At 43.1% G+C, this 20,151-nt stretch overlaps 1 protein-coding gene across 3 annotated transcripts; it reads right to left on the reverse strand.

The window, feature by feature from the left end:
* Positions 1-279: 279 nt before the first annotated feature.
* baz1b (bromodomain adjacent to zinc finger domain, 1B) lies at positions 280-20,065 on the reverse strand. Of its 3 annotated transcripts, XM_030067134.1 has the most exons (22): positions 20,032-20,065; positions 19,261-19,941; positions 17,755-17,871; positions 16,382-16,526; positions 15,769-15,961; positions 15,306-15,427; positions 14,463-14,660; positions 14,189-14,377; positions 12,733-14,047; positions 12,222-12,413; positions 11,784-11,922; positions 10,960-11,150; positions 9,922-10,009; positions 9,629-9,727; positions 9,029-9,206; positions 8,501-8,686; positions 8,166-8,313; positions 7,022-7,169; positions 6,518-6,636; positions 4,450-4,589; positions 4,007-4,113; positions 280-3,500 (listed from the first exon to the last, which is right to left on the reverse strand). In XM_030067134.1, exons 2-22 carry the CDS (start codon positions 19,377-19,379, stop codon positions 2,822-2,824), a joined length of 4,812 nt encoding a protein of 1,603 aa, XP_029922994.1. In that variant the 5' UTR covers positions 19,380-19,941; positions 20,032-20,065; the 3' UTR covers positions 280-2,821. The 3 variants fall into 3 exon arrangements, with proteins under 3 accessions (XP_029922994.1, XP_029922995.1, XP_029922993.1); XM_030067135.1 differs by having other exon boundaries at positions 12,733-14,017; positions 19,261-20,065; XM_030067133.1 differs by having other exon boundaries at positions 19,261-20,065.
* Positions 20,066-20,151: the final 86 nt, after the last annotated feature.

Raw genomic sequence — 20,151 nt, forward strand, 5'->3', positions numbered from 1 at the left:
TGTGGTCAACTTGCACCGTCCCACCTTAACCAGTGAAACCATCAGGTCAGCTTCACCTTTTCCACAGAAACTGCTTTCATGGAACAGTTCAGGGCAAAGTCTCCCAATGCCCTATAAAGAATGAGGCTGTTTGTGTATTGTGGCAGAATTTACCTAAAACTACCTGTAACCAGTGGACCTGCTGCATGAAGGTTCGACCCTTTTTTTTTTTTTTTTTTAACCCTCAATGAAGAGAACAACTTTGAGAATTCTTGAGAAAGAGTCCACACCAGAGAATAAGACAATTGCAGGATATTTTATTAAAAAGTAAAGAAGACATTGGTCTGCGGTCATGGCCACCCCATCCTCCTCCCCATTATCAATCAAAGTTTACAGCTGGCAGTGATGTCTGGCCTGGAGATGTTTAACACCTCAACACAAAGAAACAAGGACTACGCTCTTCGTCCATAGCCTTTATTGGAAATTCTTTACATGTGAATCCCCCCCTGCCCCGAACCTCCCCAAACCCAGTTTTAGAGACTATAAATATATATATAAAAAATGAAAGTGTAAAAGACTTTTGTAGTTCCTCCAGAAATAAAGAAAGCATTTACAGACAGGTCTCAACTTGAGGAGGGCAGTCACTTTTGCATGTTTTTTTGAAAAGACTTATAATGATTAACAGCCAATGATGAATTTTTAATTATGTCATGTACAGAGGTGAACAAAAACAAAAAGCATCCTGATGCACTGAAGGAAAAAAAAAAAAAAAAAAAACAAAAGTGGCCAAATGAAATCCAACTAAAATCAGAAAAGGCTTGATGATACCAGCACTAGAAACACTTAGGAAAACAGCACAGCACAGTACAACAGAACAGGGTAAACCAATATTTGTAAACCACTGCCTTATCGATATATACACTGCTGAGGGGCCACCACTGCCGCTTTAAGAAAAAAAAAATTCTCTGGACATTCACAAGTGTGTCAACAGGTATTTGCTTGGTGGGCACTGTGCCTATCTCATTCTGAAACATACTTGCTACAGTTACTGTCAAATTTATTTTTAGAAATTGAAAAGCTTACTGGTTACTCAGCAAAGTGGCTACAGGACCTGGCGAACTCTGAGCCAACATGGAACAGCTCTGCAAGGCGCCCCACTTCTTGGCTGCCAGAGGTGGGTGCACCCACAAAGCAGCAGGGTGCTGGGTGTTAGGTTTACGACAGTCCTGCTTGCACAGCGATGTCTGAGACGGGGCCACTGGACTACTTTTGGGACCCTGGAAAAGGTGTTGAGTGCAGGAATACAGCACCACCTGGTGACTCTGACAGCACATGTGCTGGGAATGACACCAGCTGACTTCTTTTGTGTCTCTTAACTGGGAGACACAAAATATCTGATGCAAAATGGGAGTGGTGCCAAATAAAATGCAAAAGGACTTCAACATGTGATTGATGCACAGACTAGGAGAGCCTGGGTTGAACCTCGCTAATCTACAGGATGCATTTAAGATAGACTAACAAGTGTCACATAGAATACCAAATAAAATGTGCAAAAAGTTCAAAATGCCCATTTTCTGAACAAACATCACATTTGTTGTATTAAACACTGGATACAAATGTTTATAAACATAATTCAACAGAGTAAAGCATGGTTCTGCCACAGTTGGCCTAAGTGGTGCACTTCTTGTATGTGGAGTGCAAACTGACAGTATGGAGGTACCAATCCTTCCTTTTGCAGGGCAAAAGGCTGGTTAGCTCTATGAGATTTCAAGAACAGGCTCCCCGCTCTCAAATTCATCTTGGCACCAAAATCTGGGACGAAACCCAAATTTTCAGCACCAATGCGATGAGTGTAGTTGAATTATCCCTGGCCCCCATATTCAATTTTTGCCTCGCAATAAATCTGTCTTAACCTGGGCTGGAAAAAAAAGGAGAGAGAGTAGCCTCAAGCCAGGATACAAATATGATTTCATCATGTTTGTCCACAGGCTTTAAATAGAGCAGAGACAATCTGAGTGATAAGATGCTTAAGTGATGAGAACGATCTGCAGGGGACAGGAAACAGGAAGCAGAATCCTGTCAGCCTGTCAGATCTTTTTCTAAAACCAGGCAACAAGAACATCAACACTTTAACACAAAAAGTACTTCTAGTCACTGATAATACTATGGATCATAACAGATTTGGGTGGGACAGAGGTTTTACGGCTAGAATTCTCTATTTTGCAACACCCAGGTCAAGTGATGGCTGGACTGTGTGTGTGTGTGTGTGTGTGTATGGCCTGAGGGAAGATCGACAGACCTCTGATAACACCACAGGCCGGTGTTTCAGGGTCACGCAGAGCAGAAAGAAAGCGGAACAGTTCACATGACAACAGTTTTTAGCTTCCTCCTGGATTACTATTTACCAGCTCAAAACTTCTGGCACATTAATTCAAAATTACATTTTGTAAAGACTAACATGGTGTGAGGTTGTCAACTTTGGATTGAAATTCAAATTAAAGTCTCTTAAGAGCTCTCAGGACATCTCAATTATTTCAAATGTCTCATTTTTCTTAGTTGGAAAAAACAAAACAAAAAAAAAAAAAAAAAAAAAAAAACACTTCACCAATATGAAAACATGTTACAAATATAAATCAGTTTTCTTTTCTCATTTGTTTGTTTTTCCAAAATATGAACATAAATTCCAAAACACAAAAAAGACTCCATCTGAGCATTAAGTCCCATTTGTCTGGTTGTGGGAGGAGGATGTGTGTGTGAGGGGGGTTCTTGATCATTTTAAGAAGAGCGGGACAGAGATGAAGAGAAAGGGGAGACAACAAAACAAGAAAAAGCACCCTGGACTTCATGAGCGTTTCTGCCTCTTGGAATGTCGCTGGCTGGACCGGTCCTCGTCACTACTCGCCCCCCCAGCATCCCCCCGGCCCCCCCGCTGCCGAGTTCTCCGCGTGTCCCGCTCGCCATCGCTGTCCTGCTCCCTGTAATCCATCCTGGAAGTGGCGGAGGCCCGCTTACTCCTCCTCCTGCCAGCATCCTCCTCTTCCTCACTCTCGCTCTCCTCCTCCCTCTGTCCCCTGCCATGTCTGGATTTCCTCTCCTGCTCCGCCGCATCTCTCCTCGACCTGATTGACTTGCCATTTTGCATCTTCTTCCCCTTCGGCTGCTCTTCTTCCTCCTCCTGCTCCTCTTCTTCTTCCTCTTCCTCCTCCTCCTCTTCTTCCTCAGAGGTTGCATGTGCCCGGGTGGCACGTTTGCGTGAGCGCCGGCGGAGGTAGCTGAGGCCAGGCAGCAGCTTGTGCAGCAGCTCGGTGAGGCTCTGCTCCGTCTTGGTCATGCAGGCGAGCACGGGGCTGCCCTCCTGGTTGTACTCCTCGGCGTTAGAGAAGACCAGCTTCATGTCCTCCAGGAAGTCCTGGGCGTGGCGGTATGAGCCCTGGCTGAACTTGCCTTGCATCGTCTGGAAATCCATGGGGTTGGCGATGACATCAAGGTAGTCCTCTGCCTCCTCTGAGGACACAGGCTCTCTGTGAGAGGATGACAGCATTTGGTGAGGAAAACATTGGAATATGAATCGTATAATTTCCTAATCAAGAGCCATACCTGTGAAACAACATCCCTAACCACCCAAATATTAGTTTTTCTAGGATAACACTAACACGTTTGTGACGTACACAGCAACCAATTAGAGTTTAATCCCTGCCTACCTTGTATTACAAATACTTGGAAAGATAGTGACAATATGAAATCCATAAGATTTAAAAAGCATCTTCTCCAAATTCATATTTATAATTTATTTATGGTGATGTTTAATTTACTCCAATCCTTAAACACACAGCTAATCATCCGGGTGATTTAGGTTTCAGTCCATGTTTCACTAATCAGACACTCGGATACTGATTTTAGCCCTTTGAATGAACATGGTGCAATACTTGGTGCTGTTCTGGAGGTAAAAAGGGCATCATAAGAGGGAGGAGAACTTAATAAACTGGAAACAGAGTATAAAATTACAGACAGCGATTTCCGCACTCACCTGAAAGGCCAGCTGTAGCGGAATTTAATCAGTTTCTGCAGGATCTCCTCACACCTCTCCAGCTCCAGCGCCTGTCTGCGCATTCCTGATCGAGAGCTCTGCCGCACCTGCACAAATAACAAACACAGAAAGGTCCACCTTGGCCTCTATATTCCCAATCTGCAAGTGTTGGATCACCAGTTTCCCCCACGTTTCCCATATGAGGACAGGAGGTAATCTACATCTCACATATTACACCTGCTGTTACTTTTTTCCTCATGAGGAACAAGTTCCTGTCCTCACAAACAGAATCACATGAATACACATGCTGAGTGGTTTAGAGTAATGATGAAGTTAAAGCTTAGGCATTTTGTAGATCTGGTAAAGAAACAGAGCCCATGGACTGTCTGGACTAGTTTAGTAGTTTGTGGTTAGGGTCAGCGAGTGTGCGAGCGGCCTCTCACCAGTTCATCGATGTCTGCAGGGCTGCTCGGGCCGGTCCTCTGCTTGCTACTCCGACCACTAGAAGGAGACTGCTTCTTGGATTTGCTCTTTGAGCTCTTGGGGCGCGATGAAGACTGCTTGTTCTTCTTCCTTGGTCTCACTGTACAGCAATAATTGAAGAGGTGATCAAAAAATAATAAAATAAAATAAAATAAAAGCTAGAGCAGACGTAAAAAACAAGGGTGGAAAATTGCCTGAAATGTTTTTTCAAGCAATTCACATACACCAGAGCAGAACATTTAAGGAGCACTGGAACAGTCAGCAGCATCTGATTAATGAAGAAAGGCTCTTCAAAATTTTATAACTCATGCTTTGTGGGTGCTTGGGCTGCACAATTAATCATAGTTAGTTATTAGTAATATTTATACCCTACAAGCTGCATACAAGCCATTATTGTGTGTGGAAAACATATTTCCAAAGACCAGCACATCTTCAGAAATTTGAAAAAGAAAATTTTTAAGTTATTAAGGTCTAGACAACAATGACAAAATATTCATGTTTCCACCGTGCAGACGTTTGGTAACACTGGGGTCGGCCCTGGGACCAGATTTGTATTTGGACCATCTGGGCAGCAAATTCAATCCACAGTACTTTAATAGGTGACTTCACTATCTCACAGGACAAACTGTCTGTATGACACTATTCCAATACCATGCTATAAGTTGTTTACTTTAAATTGTAATTCACTGTTGTTAAACAAAATTCCTTGATATACCTCAGTTTTGTCTTTTGTTTTCTATGGACAACATCGCATTCTATATGAAAAGTCGATCATGATTGTTCTCTACAGCAGGTAATCTGCTCTATGCAACTATTTTTGGTTGGTCAAGCAAGCAGGTCCTGTTTACAGGGGACATGCCCCATAACCTTGAACTGCAACAGGATAAAACACAGACCAAGCAACGCAGAGCTCCTCAGATGATTTTCGTCTGGCAGAGATTTTGGGCGCATATAAATGTCACAAAGCTTTAGTTTCAGGCCTCTGACATAATAGCCTGTCGCTACCTTGACATGCAGGCTTGAACTCACAGAGGGATCACCCTGCCACATACTCTCAGCCAAGCTGCAGTGAGAGGGCTGTAACATCAAAGCAGGGTTCAGGCCTGAGCAGCGCTACACAACAACACAGACAATGGAGACGGGGACAGGACAAGGGCCAAATCAACCCCCCTTCAGCATTCCTGTCATTCCACCCCCTCAGCGCCCGGGGCCCCACTTCCCAAAAGCGCTTCGGTTCTTAAATCTTTATCTTATCTTTATCCACCAGCCTACAAATAACTACAATGTTCTTAGTGTAAGGATGCTTCTGGGAAATCCAACCTCAGACACAGCCAATTTTAAACTGCTAAATTGTTTTTATCTTGTAAGCATCTATTGTATGCCAGTTTTCATTATGAAATAAACAGCAGACAAATTTGCGCAAAATGCACCATGGGGCCTTAAATACAGCTTGACTGACAGGCAGGACAGACTACTTGGTCCTGGGTTTGCATGAGATGCTTTTATCTACTGACAAATGCAGTAAACTTATTTTCATTCATGTTTTTTTTTTAAAGTTACATTTTTTTTTATTACCTACAGGATGGAGATTTAACTGACACATTTTTTAAATCTAAAATACGTGCACTGCAGAAAGAGTAAGGATCTGCTTTTGCAAACAGAGAGAATGAAGGCATTAATATTAGTATTATATATATGTTCGATTACGTTCAACAATTTTGTATCTCATTTGTTATTATTAAATTGTTGTATTTTATCCGAGGCAAAATAATGATAACAATAATAATAACAATAATAATATTATATATCACCTGCCCTGCTCTCTAAACATTGGCCACTGAAAAACCATTATCGGTTGACCACTGATATACAACAAGTTAAGATCTTCATTATGATTAGCAAGAATATTACATATTACGCTGTCATTAAGATCATCTGCTGCCAGCTGGACTCAAAAGGATTCAAGAATACCGTTTTTCCCAAAGTGGTTTAATGAAACCCAGATTTTTTTCTCCCACTGATACTCACAGCTGTGCCCCATGGCCTTATAGTCATTCTCCTCCTCATCGTCTTCATCTTCCTCATCCGAGTCCTCCTCTTCAGACTCCTCCTCTTCCTCTTCTTCATCAGTGTCTTCGTTGTAGTTCCTGCAATGCAGAGTTGTTATTGAAAAGGAATTTAACATTACAGCTGAAGACAGAATCAGGTCTGTTATTAAAGCAGCCGGAGTAAGGTTTTATTAAATAACACAGGACAATGAAAGAAAGATGTAGCCACAGTTCTTCATAACCTGCTCAGTGTTAGGGTTAGACAAATTTATCAGGCCGATATCTGCCTCCTGATTTTTTAAATATTGCATGCAGTGTCTCCAATTCTTCCTTCTCTGATGTGAAAGGCTATTCTCTTTTAAAAAGATTCTTGATAAAATCTCCCTTTTTATTTAGCATTTGCAATCATCTTTGTTATTTTTTTTATTTACAAGCATCTGTATCATTCTATATCAGTAGAACTGAGTGTTCAGGTGGACAGTACCGTGCACGGGAGCAGCGTCTGGCTACAGCAGGCTGGCAGGCCGGGCACAGCCACTCCCCGGCAGGGATGCGGTAGAGCGCCGGGCGCAGGCAGAACAGGTGGAAGGCCTTGTTGCACTCATCACATAGGATAAGCTTCTCATCGTCACCTGGCAGAGAACGATAAATCAGTGAGACTGTGAGAAATTACTGCTGGTAGCTGTTTGCTGGTTCCAGTCAACCTTAACACTATCAAGAACTGAAACCTTCCAGATTCATACAACTACAGGACTCAGTGAGTATCCAAGCACACGCATCTCTATTCTCCCAGAGCCTTGAGACTTATCTTGGTCTTCCCTGACAAAAAGCCTACAGATGTGATACACAGGGTATTTAGGTGACCTTAGGAGACACTGACCAAACTTCTTGTACACTTTGCCTGGTGTATTTCTGCTGCTGGACATGTGGCCAAGTCTTTAACCCTTTCACTTATCACCACATGTGCACCTTTTGCACTGTGGAGCTGCAGGTACTGAACTTAGGCCTGCCTGACATTAGTAAGCTGCTCTGCACTGATCCTGCAGCTGCAGGCCTATCTAGATCTGGGCCGAACCTCCATCAGCCACAGCACAGAGGAGCACTGCCTGAACACTGAACCGGGAGCAGAAGACAACAGGTCAACAGCCTGGGTTGCCTCCGAGTACAGTATAATTTCTGCCGCCTTAACTTGCAATGGCAGATGATGAGCATTGACTTGAGGTGCTTAAGGTAAAGACCACAGTGGTGTTAGAGGATGGTGCTCTGTCGCCGCCTTTTGGTTGGATTTGGAATAGCACTGATTCAACCAAAGAACAACAAGGACTAACGCAGCTACTGGGTTTACATGAAGGCGACAAGCTGACGATCTAGCAAGCCTGTCTGAAGTCGACAGCTGTACTGCACTGTTTAAAAGATGAGGAAACAACCTCTTTCTGACATGAGTCAGTGATGGTGCACTACTTCTGTTGTTTGTTTGTAGTCATTTCATTTGGAAAAAGAGTTGATTTGGTCATATCTGTTTTTTTGAACTGCATGTAAATACCTTTCTTTCACTTTGTGTAACATTTATAACACTGGGACCAAATTAGTGAAACATCAGTTGATATTTATTCCAATCCATCCCTTACCTTTCCTGCGGCAGACTTTGCAGCGAGCGTTCTCAGCAGACATATCCCACTTGATGCAGGCATCCAACATGCCAAGCAGCACATGCATGCGGGAAAAGGTCTGGGCCTCTCTGATAGCAGTCTTCCATTTTTCTACCGCTGTTGCCACCTGAGGGGAAGAGCCCCAGACTTCTTTCAGCTCAGTGCAACTTACCATGGAAAAAGATACTGAACAACACACACACATGCTACAGAGAATGCTATGTTGTGCCCAACAAAAATGTGACATAGACCCAAATAAGACACTTAAATCTTTGGCCTGTTTTAACTAGCATGGACCAAGTTCCTTTTCTTACCCTGGCCTCTTCTGCCAGCTTCTTCTCCTCATCCACCTCCTCAGCCTTGGGGTTTTCTTCCCCTCCATACTTCTTTTTCTTCTTCTGCTTAGGTGCCATGAATCCCTGCAGGAACTTCTTGATTACGCAGGCCTGAATGGTGATGATGCACTCCCCAAAATCTTTCAAGCTCTCCATGTTAACCACCTGTGCAGGGAGGAGGGAACAGACAAATTCATAAAAAGTCAAGTCAAAAGGCACACAGATGTGCAATTTGTTCAGATTCTTATTTGACATTTTGTGCACAATATGGACTCCCCTAAATGACAGACAGATAAGTTAGATTTGTCAGTCAAACCAATTGAAAAATTAATTTAATGCCAGCACAGAGGGTAGACTAAACACACTCAACATTTCATAGATGTGACAGAGGACTCATCATGAATTAAAATATCAAAATACCCCTTTCATTGTGCATTTAAAAGCTTTTTTTTTTTTTAAATTAAAATCAAAGAGTCCTTAATGCTGTGTATCGAAAAGAATCATCACCTGATCTTCAATGTCAGTGTTTTCATCCAGGTATCCAAGGCCTCCTTTCTGAAGTCGGGAGGCTACTTCCTGGATGTCACTGCGCAGGTATTTGAGCAGCTCCTGGTGGCCATCACACGTTCTGAGGCCCAACTTGGCCTTGCGGGACAAATGGATGGAGTGGACTAATTCCTGGTACCTGCACCAGGAACAGGATTGGAACCTTAGATTTGTATAGAGCTTTAAACATTTTTACATTTTCAGCAGACTAAGTATCTGTATCTCCATCCTTCTAGATGCTATGCTATTCAAAACAATAACAGATTGCTCAAATTTGCTACAATCGTAGAGACTGACCCAATCAAGCACTTTATCATCACATGCATTTCATAAATCTTACATTAAAATGATTTAAAAATAATAATGTAAATTACATCATTACATTTTTTGTTCTCTACATCCAAACAATTTGTGTTATCACTCTGTAGTCACAATGTTTTCTAAGACTGTAGACAAATAACTTTAATAACATCTTCTACTTGGTGGGAGGCCATTTCCATTTCCATCTTTGCCTTTTTAAAATGAACCTGTGTCTTAGTGAGTGTGTAAACAGATTTTTACCTGCTTTGTATCTTTGACCTCAGTTCACTCTCTCTGACTCCCTGAGGATGGAGGCTCTCCATCAGCTCCTCTAATTCAACTTGGGTGTCGCATATGAACCTAAAATCACAGAGATGTAGGGCGATTAGAATCCACAGAAAAGTGTTTTTGAAAGGTTTCATATCATGGAAATGTATTGTTGCCATTTCACCATTACAAAACTACTGAAATTCTGCTAATTTCAAGAAAAGTTATTAGAAAGGGGAAAACAAACAAAACAGTTGTCATCATAGATCAGCTGACCACGCTCTTACCAGAGGTTTTGTCCCTGCTTAGGAATGGTTGTCTCTATGCAGACGTCTGCTGCTGCCCCCTGCTGGACTGCCTCACTCACGGCACCATCTATCAATCATAAATACATAAGTCTCAAAAAGAAAATGGCCATCCATCTCAAAGCCTGACTTCCAGACAAAGCAAAGAAAGCACTGTTTCCACAAAAAAACAACTGACACCTCTATGTTGTTACTTTTTGTAGTGTAGATACAACTGCATAATTATCAATTAATCAACTTGAAATATGGGTGAGGATAAGTGGGATAAATGTATCAAAATTCTATTAAAGAAATGCTTTGCCCGTCATATTTATTTTTTATATTAATTACTCACTGTGTGCTGCCTTCAACCTCCGACAAAGAAAGCTTTACTCGAAAGCCTTCACGGTAACCTCATATTTCAAAAATGCCAGCCATCTCTGATCCAATGGAAAAACATGGGTCCATGATTTTACAACAGCAAAATGCTATAAAAAGTGCTGTTTAAAAAGTTCGCACTTGTCACGTTGTGTAATCCAAGTCTCTAGTATCCAGCCATATGCTTAGTATTTCTCAATCATGACTGTTTTCTCTCAAATATTGCTGCAAACACCACACCTCAGCAAAATCTCTCACACGCCGTCATGAAGCTTGTGTGCTCAAGCACGTCCGTCCAAACTGCTTGTCCAATGAAACACCCACACAAAAACGTGTGTGTCACTAGAGATGGCGGGTGTCTTTGGAATGTGAGTTAACATGAATGCTTGCAAATAAAAGCTTTCTTTGTCGGGGGGCTGAAGGCAGCACACAGCAAGTACTTGATACAATTAAATACCTGTAAGAAACAGTTAACATTATTTAAAAAAAAAAAAAACACTCCCTATTAAAATACTGTTGTGAATAATTTGTCAAAGAGGCAGAGAGACAATTTGTACAACATGACATGCACTGCTCTCAGTCTAAGCAACATAAGCTTAGGAGATCAGCTGGCTGTGTAATATGTACAAGTACCACTAGATTTTGCTGTGGGGTCAAACTCACCTTCCTCCTCCTCTTCCACCTCAGCCTCTACTGGTTTCTCCTCAGCCTCTGCTGGTTCTGCTGGTTCTGCTGTTTCTGCTGGTTCTGCTGGTTTCTCTTCAGGTGGAGGTGTGTAGTTGTAGTCGATGCTTTCATGCACCCAGCCTTTCTCAATGTACAGACCAGGAACCACATCAGAGAACAGCCAGTACCTAAAACCAGAAAACACACAAACACAGCAGCTGAAAATCTCATCGCACATTTAATCTCCGTAGCCCTGAATGCTGAGTAACTTGCTTGTTTCACGATATGTTTACTTTCATGAACAGTCACTTTACACTGCAGTGTTATGTTGAGCAGATTATATATCTATCTATCTATATCTATCTATATATATATATATATATAGATATATCTATAGATATCTATAGATATAGATATAGATATATACATATATATATCTATCTCTATATATATCTATATATATATCTATATCTATATATAGATAGATAGATAGATATATCTATCTATATCTATCGATATATAGATAGATATAGATAGATAGATATGTGTGTGTGTGTGTGTCTGTGTGTGTGTGTGTGTCTGTGTGTGTGTCTGTGTGTGTGTGTGTGTACACAGATATATAGATATGTGGACACACACACAGAGCAGATTTTGACAAGCCAGAGCTTCACAGGACAGAAAAAAGCATTTCTGCCCTCAGACATTTCTCTACACATTCAACCCAATACATTTTCTTGCAGTGAAACCAATAAAACTCCATGAGAGGATAAAAGCTTTCCAGGCATCCCAACTGAGTTGGTAAGACTCTGTGTGGTTCTTACCTATTATGATTTCTATCTGTGCCCAGAGGAGCCCTGCGCAGGACGAGTTTGGCTTTAGTTATACCATCCTGGAAAGCTCTCTCCGCAGCAGCCCTCTGCCTACGCATACGCTCCTCTTCTGCCTCCTTCTCCATGCGCTCTGAGGGGGAAAAACAGGTAATAACAAATGAACAAATCGGGGAGATGGATATTGATTTCTATTTAGAGAACACTTACCACGAAATTTATATTTATTTCACAAATAAATCAGTGTCAACTACAAATTGTGGGACTCCTAACCTGATTTGTGTCATAGTCCAATTTAATTAGGGGCTTGAATTTGATTAAGTTTTACACTTTATTGAATCGTATATATTATTACATTCACGACAAACAACAATCTATTCCAAATGAACTAGATGTCAGATTCAACTTTTGAACTGAATTGTTCCGGCTCACCTTTGTTCTGCCTGTCCTGCTCCTCTTTCTCCTTCTTGGCCTGGATGGCCATCAGCCGCCTGCTCTTCACTGAGCTGATCATGTCCTCTGGCTCCGGCTCCACCTTCACCTCCTTCTTGCTCTCCTTCTTGGCGCTTCCATCTTTCTTCTTCTCTGTTTTCTCTCCTTTGGGTGTGCCTCCCTCTTCTTTGACTAAAGCCAGGGGGAAAAGGTGTTGTGATTTGGGAATAATTTCCCACAAGAATTAATGCTAATACATTAATGACACGTAAAAATACATACATGCTCAATGAGGCTGAATGAAAGACCCATTAATTTTTTTGTTCATTGTTATTGATATTCTTAATTTTAAATATACGTGATTTTCTGCAAAAATATAACAAAACTGACTTTAATGCAAGGGCGAAGGGGAAAAAAAAACAGGTGTGTACCTCCCAGTATTACATTCCAATATTTGATGCACTGCAACATTATAAACTGCAGCTAGATCTCTGGTGATTTCTACCCGTACCTTTGCCCTCCATCTCCTTGCGCTTCTTCCTCTCTGCCTTCTTGCGGTCGTTGACCTCCTTGAGCGTTGCTAGCCGCTCCTTCCACAGCTCAGCCGACCGCTGTTGCATGGTGTCAACATGATCTTCAACCGAGTAGGTCATGAGGATGCGATGACAAAGTGCCACGAGCAGACTGACCTTCTCCTGAGGACTGAGCTCAAAAATCTCAGCTGTCTCCAGCCTGTCCAGGAACTCACTGGTCACCACGTCATCAAACCCTCCCAGGGCCCAGTCCTCCGAGTCCTGGCCGCTGTCTTCACCATGGGTGTCAGATGGCCGTAGGCACAGCCGCACCAGCTCTGACACTGAGTGCATGGTCAGCGGGATCTCTGATAAGGGCATGTCAAGCTCACTGTATCCCTCTGCCAGCTCGTCCTGCAGGAGCGTCTGGAGCAGCACCACCAGCACACGGTTCAGGTAGAGGAAGCCGCTCTTGTCACCAGCTAGCGCCTCCATCAGCGCCACTGCTGTGATGGGGTACTGGTCGTCTGGCATCAGCAGCCCTGAGTAGCAGTTGAGGAAGTCCACCACCATGGCCACATCACCAAACAGGGTGTTGGGCAGCCCCTCGGGCATGTCTACCAGTCTGAATGTTGGCAGGGGCTTGCCACCCTCAATCTCTTGGTCCTCGTAGCGGCGGGACTGCTCACGGCGAACTAGCATCTCCTTCTCACGTCTCTCCTTGGCCTTCTCTCGTAGCTTCTCTTTGAGCTCCTCACGTTTCTTCTTCATCTCTTCCTGCCTCTCCTCTTCACTCATGGCTGCCCAGCGTTTCTTTTGCTCCAGCAGCTCCCAGCGTTTCTGCACCAGCTCCTTGAGCTCCTCGGGCAGCCGACCCCAGTCCTCTGGGGACAAGGTCTTGGCAGCCTTGGAGATGAGGGAGGACAGGGCATTCTTTTTGTCCTCTTTGCCCTTGTTCTCCTTATAGTAACGGAGGAGGTGGAGAGCCATGGGGTGTAAAGGCTTGCCCAGCTTGGGTGTACCAGCACCTGTGCTACGGGCTCTCTTCTTAGGGCTCCCAGCAGGAGTGCTCTTAGCCAAATGCAACAGAGTCATCTGCTTCATCTTCGGTGTCTTAGGACCAGTTTTACTATCCTTTTTAGAAGCTTTGAGGCAGTTGAGCTTCTTGTCACTCTTTCCAGTTTTCTTGCTTTCCTTCTTGTCCCCTGACTTTTTGCCTGATTTTGGGGTGGAGGGAGCTGAGCTTTTGCCTTCTGCTTTCTTGGGGGTTCCTGAATTTTTAACCTTGAGTGGAGAACCATTCATTTTCATTTTCTGAAATAATACAACATATAAAAATCACATCTTCATGCAACCGATTCCACAAACCTTGAGAAAACCTGAGTTTTAAGGGGTACCTTACAATAACCATGTACAAAATAAGACTTCATACAATATGTGCATAAGCAAGCTAACCTGCATGTGGCCCCAGATAGTGGGACTCAGGGGCATGGCTACACCGTCTTTCTTCTTTTTCTTCTTCTTCTCCCCCTTCTCACCTCCTGATTCTTCCCCTGGGGTGTCAGAAGTCTTGAGCTTCTTGCTCGGTTTACCCTCAGGAGACGATAAGCTCTTGCGCTTGGCAGAGGGATTCTCGGCTAAAAACTTCAAACAAGCACAAAAAGCTTGAGCCAAGAAGTTACAAATACAGTTATAAATTGAGAAAGTGAAACAACTGACAGTAAATTACCTTGTGGGGATCAAGCAGGAAGTCACTGAATTTGCTGGGCAGGTTAAACTTCTTCACCAGTTCATCCTCGACCACCCAGGGGGCGCTCTCTCCCATGCCCAGCCTCAGCGCATAATGCCTGATGAAGTAACGCATGATCTCCTTGGTTGGAGGGCGCTCAGTTCTGAAGAGGCTGTCTGCTGGGACGTCACTGATCACCTATTGACCAATCAATTAGAAAAAAAACTATTAGCAGCTCATTATAATGGAGTTCAGACTTATTTATGCCAAATATGAATGTTAAGTATCTTTAAAAACAACAATTTGGTATTCCTAGTGTAAAAAACTGCTTCCTACAAAAGTTTTATATAAAAAAGATCAAATGACCAGATAGAACAGTAAGATTAGCGGTTATAAGGACATGCCAATGAAACTGCAGTATAATTCTTTCACATCACCTAACCTTTCCCTATGAACATGCACGTGTGTATCCTTGTATCTGTTGACGCATCGTCAATTTTCATCATCTGTCACTTAAACACTCAGCAACAGTTACCTTTTACAGCACTGCTCACTATCAGAAGAATTCAGATACTGACTTATACATTTAGCTCATAGTAAGCCTGAGATATGTACCAAAATCTGACAGATAGAGCAACACTTTCTGTTCAATTAAAAATGAAGGGGTTAATAAATAAAAGGGTTAATAAATAAAAATAAAAGCCATTTCTGCCCTGCGATGGACTGGTGGTCCAGGATGTTCCCCTGTCTTTCTCCCACTGAGTGCTCCAGTATCCCCTGAGACTCTAACTAGGAGTTTGGAAAATGAATGAATGAATTAACACCATTTCTTGGGACACAGACCTTATCCTCATTGACCAGCTTCACGTCATACTTATGAGGAAGGAATTTCGGCATCACCCATTTCTTCTTCTCCTCTTTCATAACAGTGGAAAGTTTCCTTGGTGAACGCCGTGCTCGGTCACCTGGTATGACCAAAAAAAAAAAAAAAATTACAAACTGATACTCAGCAGCTACACTGAAAAAGGCAATATTCAAAAATGGTAACTTCAAAAACATTGTCTAATTACACACACACACACACACACACACACACACACACATATTTCTTATGTATTTCTTTGGCACTTTTGTGAACATCATGTGTAAAATCATTATTCATTTTACTCTGTACATCAGTTGTGTTCCCAGCACACAGTAACACATTTCTTCACATACTATTCTACATCAACATCCTTGTCTACTGGTCATGGAGATTTTGAATGTGCCTGAATCATCAGTGTTTCATTTCTCTACACAGACTCACTGAGACTGTCCCTCCTGTTGTCTTCCTCTCTAAGAGGAGGCTCCTTCCTCTGGTTCTCCTGGCTGGCGTTCTCCTTGTCACTGGACGGAGAGTCGCAGGCTCCCTCCAGCTTCTTCTCGCCTGCTTCGCCCTCCGGGTTCTCTAGTGGATGGATCTTCACTACCCTCACTCGCAAACTTTTATCCTTCCCCACCTTAAAAGATAAAATTAATAGAGGCTGGTCAAAAAAAGTCCAAACCTTGCTTATTTTAGAGACAGTGTGTTTATACCTGATTATACATTATATAAAATGTGAGCAGACTGCAAGAGAATTTCTGGTATATAAAAAATACAGTGTGGATATACTTTAAAATATTGTCCCATGTGTCCTGTACATGGTGGTCATGCAGCTCATCAGATGAAATATGGCACTAACACAGACCATGCTAGCGATCTGAGCGCCCCTGGGGCCACCATATGCTCCATATGCTAAGATATATAATGACTATATATAACAACCAACAAAACAGGCAAATATGGAAATGCAGGATTAAGACTATTTCAGACAAGTATCAGTCATTAAATAAATAACATTAACAGCATCATCTACTGTCCACCAAGGATTCAGACTCACCAGGAAGTCACACTCTTCTCCCACAGCATACTTGGTGAGGATCTCCACCCAGGCCATTTCAACTAATTTGTCCAAGGATACTGTGTTGTGATGCACCATCTCCAGCACCGGTTTCTCAAACCACTGGGGATACTCCTCCTGGAGCCTGCATGTACAAAAGATGGCCAATGTTCAACTAATCAAACTAGTTTTAACAACAAGAGGAAAGTTATGTACAGTATAGCTTGTCTGCCGCCACCCTATATTGCTGTGTTTCACTTTATTCAGTGACGTGTAACATCTGCACTGCACAGGCAGCAGCTGAAAACTGACTAGATGGTTGGCTAATACTAACATCTTTACAGGCATTTTGATAAAGAATACCCTGATACAATGTGGTGCATTTCCATTCAGAAGATGTGTTCTTTCACAAAACCTGGGTTTCTGTAAACTGTAGTGTTTTGTTATTTGATAAAGATTTTTTATATTGTTTGAGACAGGCTGGAACAGTTGGAATTCATTCTTTTGATCTGAGTGCAACACCAGCTGGATATTGATCACAGCCACATTAACTAGCATTGCCTATGATGGTGTAGCCCATTTCTCCAGCCCTGCTTTCATCACAGTGGCCAGGGAGCAGAGCATTACATAACAGGGCAACAAAGAGTTGAGACTGACCAGTAGAGGGAGCAAAATCTCTTAGATGGTATAAATAGACACTGCTTAAATACAGCTCATGATCCTGCCTGCCTGAGCTCTGGGCAGCTGAGCATTGCCCTGCTGTGTTTACTGTGAGGTCTCTCCTGCCTGCCCCTCTCTGACAGAGCCTTCAGTAAACCTGGCTGATGGTGTTAGGGGGACTGTCTGCGCTGCTGGAGGATGTTCAGCTGAGTGAGTCAAATATACATATGTTCCTATCCTCTCCTTTACAGAGCAAAATAAAGGCCAACTCTCCAGCCCATTCCAGATTCAAGGATGACTCAATCACACTTCCTCTAAATAGAATGAGGAGGAGCACCAGATTTGTCCAATCAACATACAGCAGCAAGACTTGTGACCTTCACCTAAAGAGCAGCGCTCTTTCACGATGCTACTCTCAGCTTGTGCATGAAAGATTAATCTGTAGAACCAAAACTGCCCATTTTTGGGAAAGTGCCTCTTAATAACCATCACTTGTTTGGGTATTCAGAGACAAATAAGAAAATCCAGGATTTGCTACGCAGTGGATGCAACACACTGCCATTTATCACTGTATATATTGGTATGCGTTACTGTGCCTATTAAGTTTCCCACGTTTTTGAATAATTTAACTATGACTATGAAATTGTCATTATTTAACAAATGGGCGGGCACAGTACACCTGCATAAACACAAACGTCAGATTCAATAATTACAGTTCAGTGACTTCTTGCTCCTCTTCCCATGCTTCTTTGTGTGTGAGCTGGTTGCTTCCAGTGCTCTTGCATGTCCAGATGCGCTCACTGTACCTCTGCAGGCGCGCCTCATACTCTCTGTAGCCATTTTGTCAAGGAAATTAAAATACAGCAAACAATACAGTGATGCACAAATCACCAAAAATTTAAATCTTAATGGTTAATCACATGTAATGCAAATTACATCTTCCGTGCCCGCCAGCCAGAAGTTACATACCCCTGATCCATTATTAACTAACTCTGTACCAACTGTCAATAATTAAAAAAGGGTGAGGCACAGGGACACCCCATATGAGCACACATTACATCATGCCATAACAAAACCAAATCACACGGTAATATAGACAGAGAAATACAAAGAGTTCCAAGAATGTGATCAATGACAAAACAAAACTTCAGGCAAGACAGGGCTTGAAAAATACTAAAGTCCACTTATATTATTTTGTGTAATCTGTAAAATGAACACATGGCTGCTTGATGCTGCCTAATGAATCTGACTATGCTACCTGTAATAAATGTGCCAACAACAATTATTTAGCAGGGGTAATTGGTGATGTTACTGTACTTTGTAAGCGTAGACAGGCAGTGTATAGCATGAGGTCGGCCGTCGGCTGTTCAAACCCTGATTATGAAACTCACCTATGTAAGGTAGTTAAGGGACGTCACGTCAAGACGTTTTTATTGAGTGTCTACGTGATAAGTCAAAAGCTCCACTACTTGGTATGGCAGCATACATCGATCAGATCGGGAGCCCAGAGCTGGCACTTTTTCCCACAACAAGGTGTCAACATCGGCCTCATAAGTTTGCTTAGAGCCCGGAGCTGTCACGTTTGACAATAACAGCTTCCTGACGAGTCTGTGTCATGAAGGGACTCCAGGGCCAGAAAGCGGTAGTCAACAGTTCCGAGTTAGCTGGTCTGCTATCTTGGCAAGCTAAACAACAAGTAGCACTGACGTCTGCGAGCTAGCTAGCCGACTCTACCCCGCAATGGTTGCAGCCGGCAGACGACGGGCTATTGTGATTGAGGCACAAAATGGGAATCCTAACATAGCAGCTAGCTCGCTAACAGACCCAAGCGTTCCCGGCTAACGGTGGACGCATTTAACCTGCAACAACATCTCATTTTAGTGTCCAGCTCAAGATAGCTCAGCTATAGTAATTATTTGTTTGCTAAACAACAAATTTTCTTTGGGCTAAAGCTGCGAAATACAGTGACTTCATTAGCGCGGACGTTAGCTAGCGAGCATGCTATCCAACTATGTACACTGTGTCCATGCGGGGAAACAATGCACAAAACAGTGAAAATGCCAGCCAGTGCGCTAGCTAAGACACACCAGCTAACGCTAGCAGCCAAATAGCCGTGTGCATGTGGATGTGACAGCGTTAATACAGTCCGCACCGACTGTAGAGCTTGTTGGCTGCTTTGGAATAGCAAGCCTGGGCTTCAACATCATGTTAAAGGATACTCTTTGTTCCTGAAGGCCTCCTTGGTGTGTTCGATGATGTAGACCTCCTCTCCCGGGCCTGGTGGCTCGGCTAGCGGCTTAGCCAGCGGATAAGGTTTCCGGCCCAAAAGCGGTGCCATCGCAAATGCAAGACGGCACTGATGCCTAGTGTAAAATTACTTCCAGCTATTAACTAGTTATACAAAATACAATAATGTGACCTTAGCATGTATCCGAAGGTCCCGAAATGTCAGCACCTAACGTTAGCACGTTCCACGTTACCGCCGGTAGGCCGGGCACGGCACTCAACGTGTAGCGGCTAGCTAGCTAATAGCAGGCTGGTTGTCTACTTCACTGCAAAACAATAACACCGCACTTCTCGTCACCAGCCTCATCGCATCCTTCTCCTACCCTCCTGGAGCAGTGTCATGTAGGTTTTACACGAGGTTTTGATACGAGGGGAATGTCTGAAGTTGTCCCCCCTCTTAGTTGGCAAACTTTTGTCTCCTCTGGCTGTGGATGAAGGGATGCCAGCCGAAATCAAACTCGCGGCAATAGCTCGGTTCAGCAGGAGGTCTGGCGCGCTCTCCACCTCCGGCTCTTTGCAAACTCGGGCCTGTTCACATCGAAATGAATTGTCTTCGTGGCATGTCGCGTAGTTGGAACTTCGTGTTATCAGAATAAGTGCCCTGAAAAAAATTCCTGTGAAAAAAGTAAAGTGGATCAATCAAGAGGTTAATTCCTTATCGAAATGGCGGGAGTTTCTAGTACACCGGCATAATTCAGTACAACCTCAGAAGTCCGTTTCCCCGGCAGCAAGCGGCGTCGCGTGCCTATGTCCCGCCCCCTCTCGCATCTGATTGGTTATCTTAGTACAGCGCCCTTAGCCAATTTGGTCCACAACAGCCAGCC

The sequence above is a fragment of the Myripristis murdjan genome, chromosome 13, assembly GCF_902150065.1.
Source record: "Myripristis murdjan chromosome 13, fMyrMur1.1, whole genome shotgun sequence".
Taxonomy (NCBI): domain Eukaryota; kingdom Metazoa; phylum Chordata; class Actinopteri; order Holocentriformes; family Holocentridae; genus Myripristis; species Myripristis murdjan.

What these genes read in the sequence shown, in the direction of transcription:
- baz1b (XM_030067134.1), bottom strand. Translation starts at nt 19,379, where the DNA reads ATGGCACCGCTTTTGGGCCGGAAACCTTATCCGCTGGCTAAGCCGCTA. An exon ending in TCCTGCTTGATCCCCACAAG is followed by an intron (nt 14,378 to 14,462) that starts GTAATTTACTGT and finishes GCTTGTTTGAAG; the next exon opens with TTTTTAGCCGAGAATCCCTC. An exon ending in CTATCTGGGGCCACATGCAG is followed by an intron (nt 14,048 to 14,188) that starts GTTAGCTTGCTT and finishes GTATTATTTCAG; the next exon opens with AAAATGAAAATGAATGGTTC.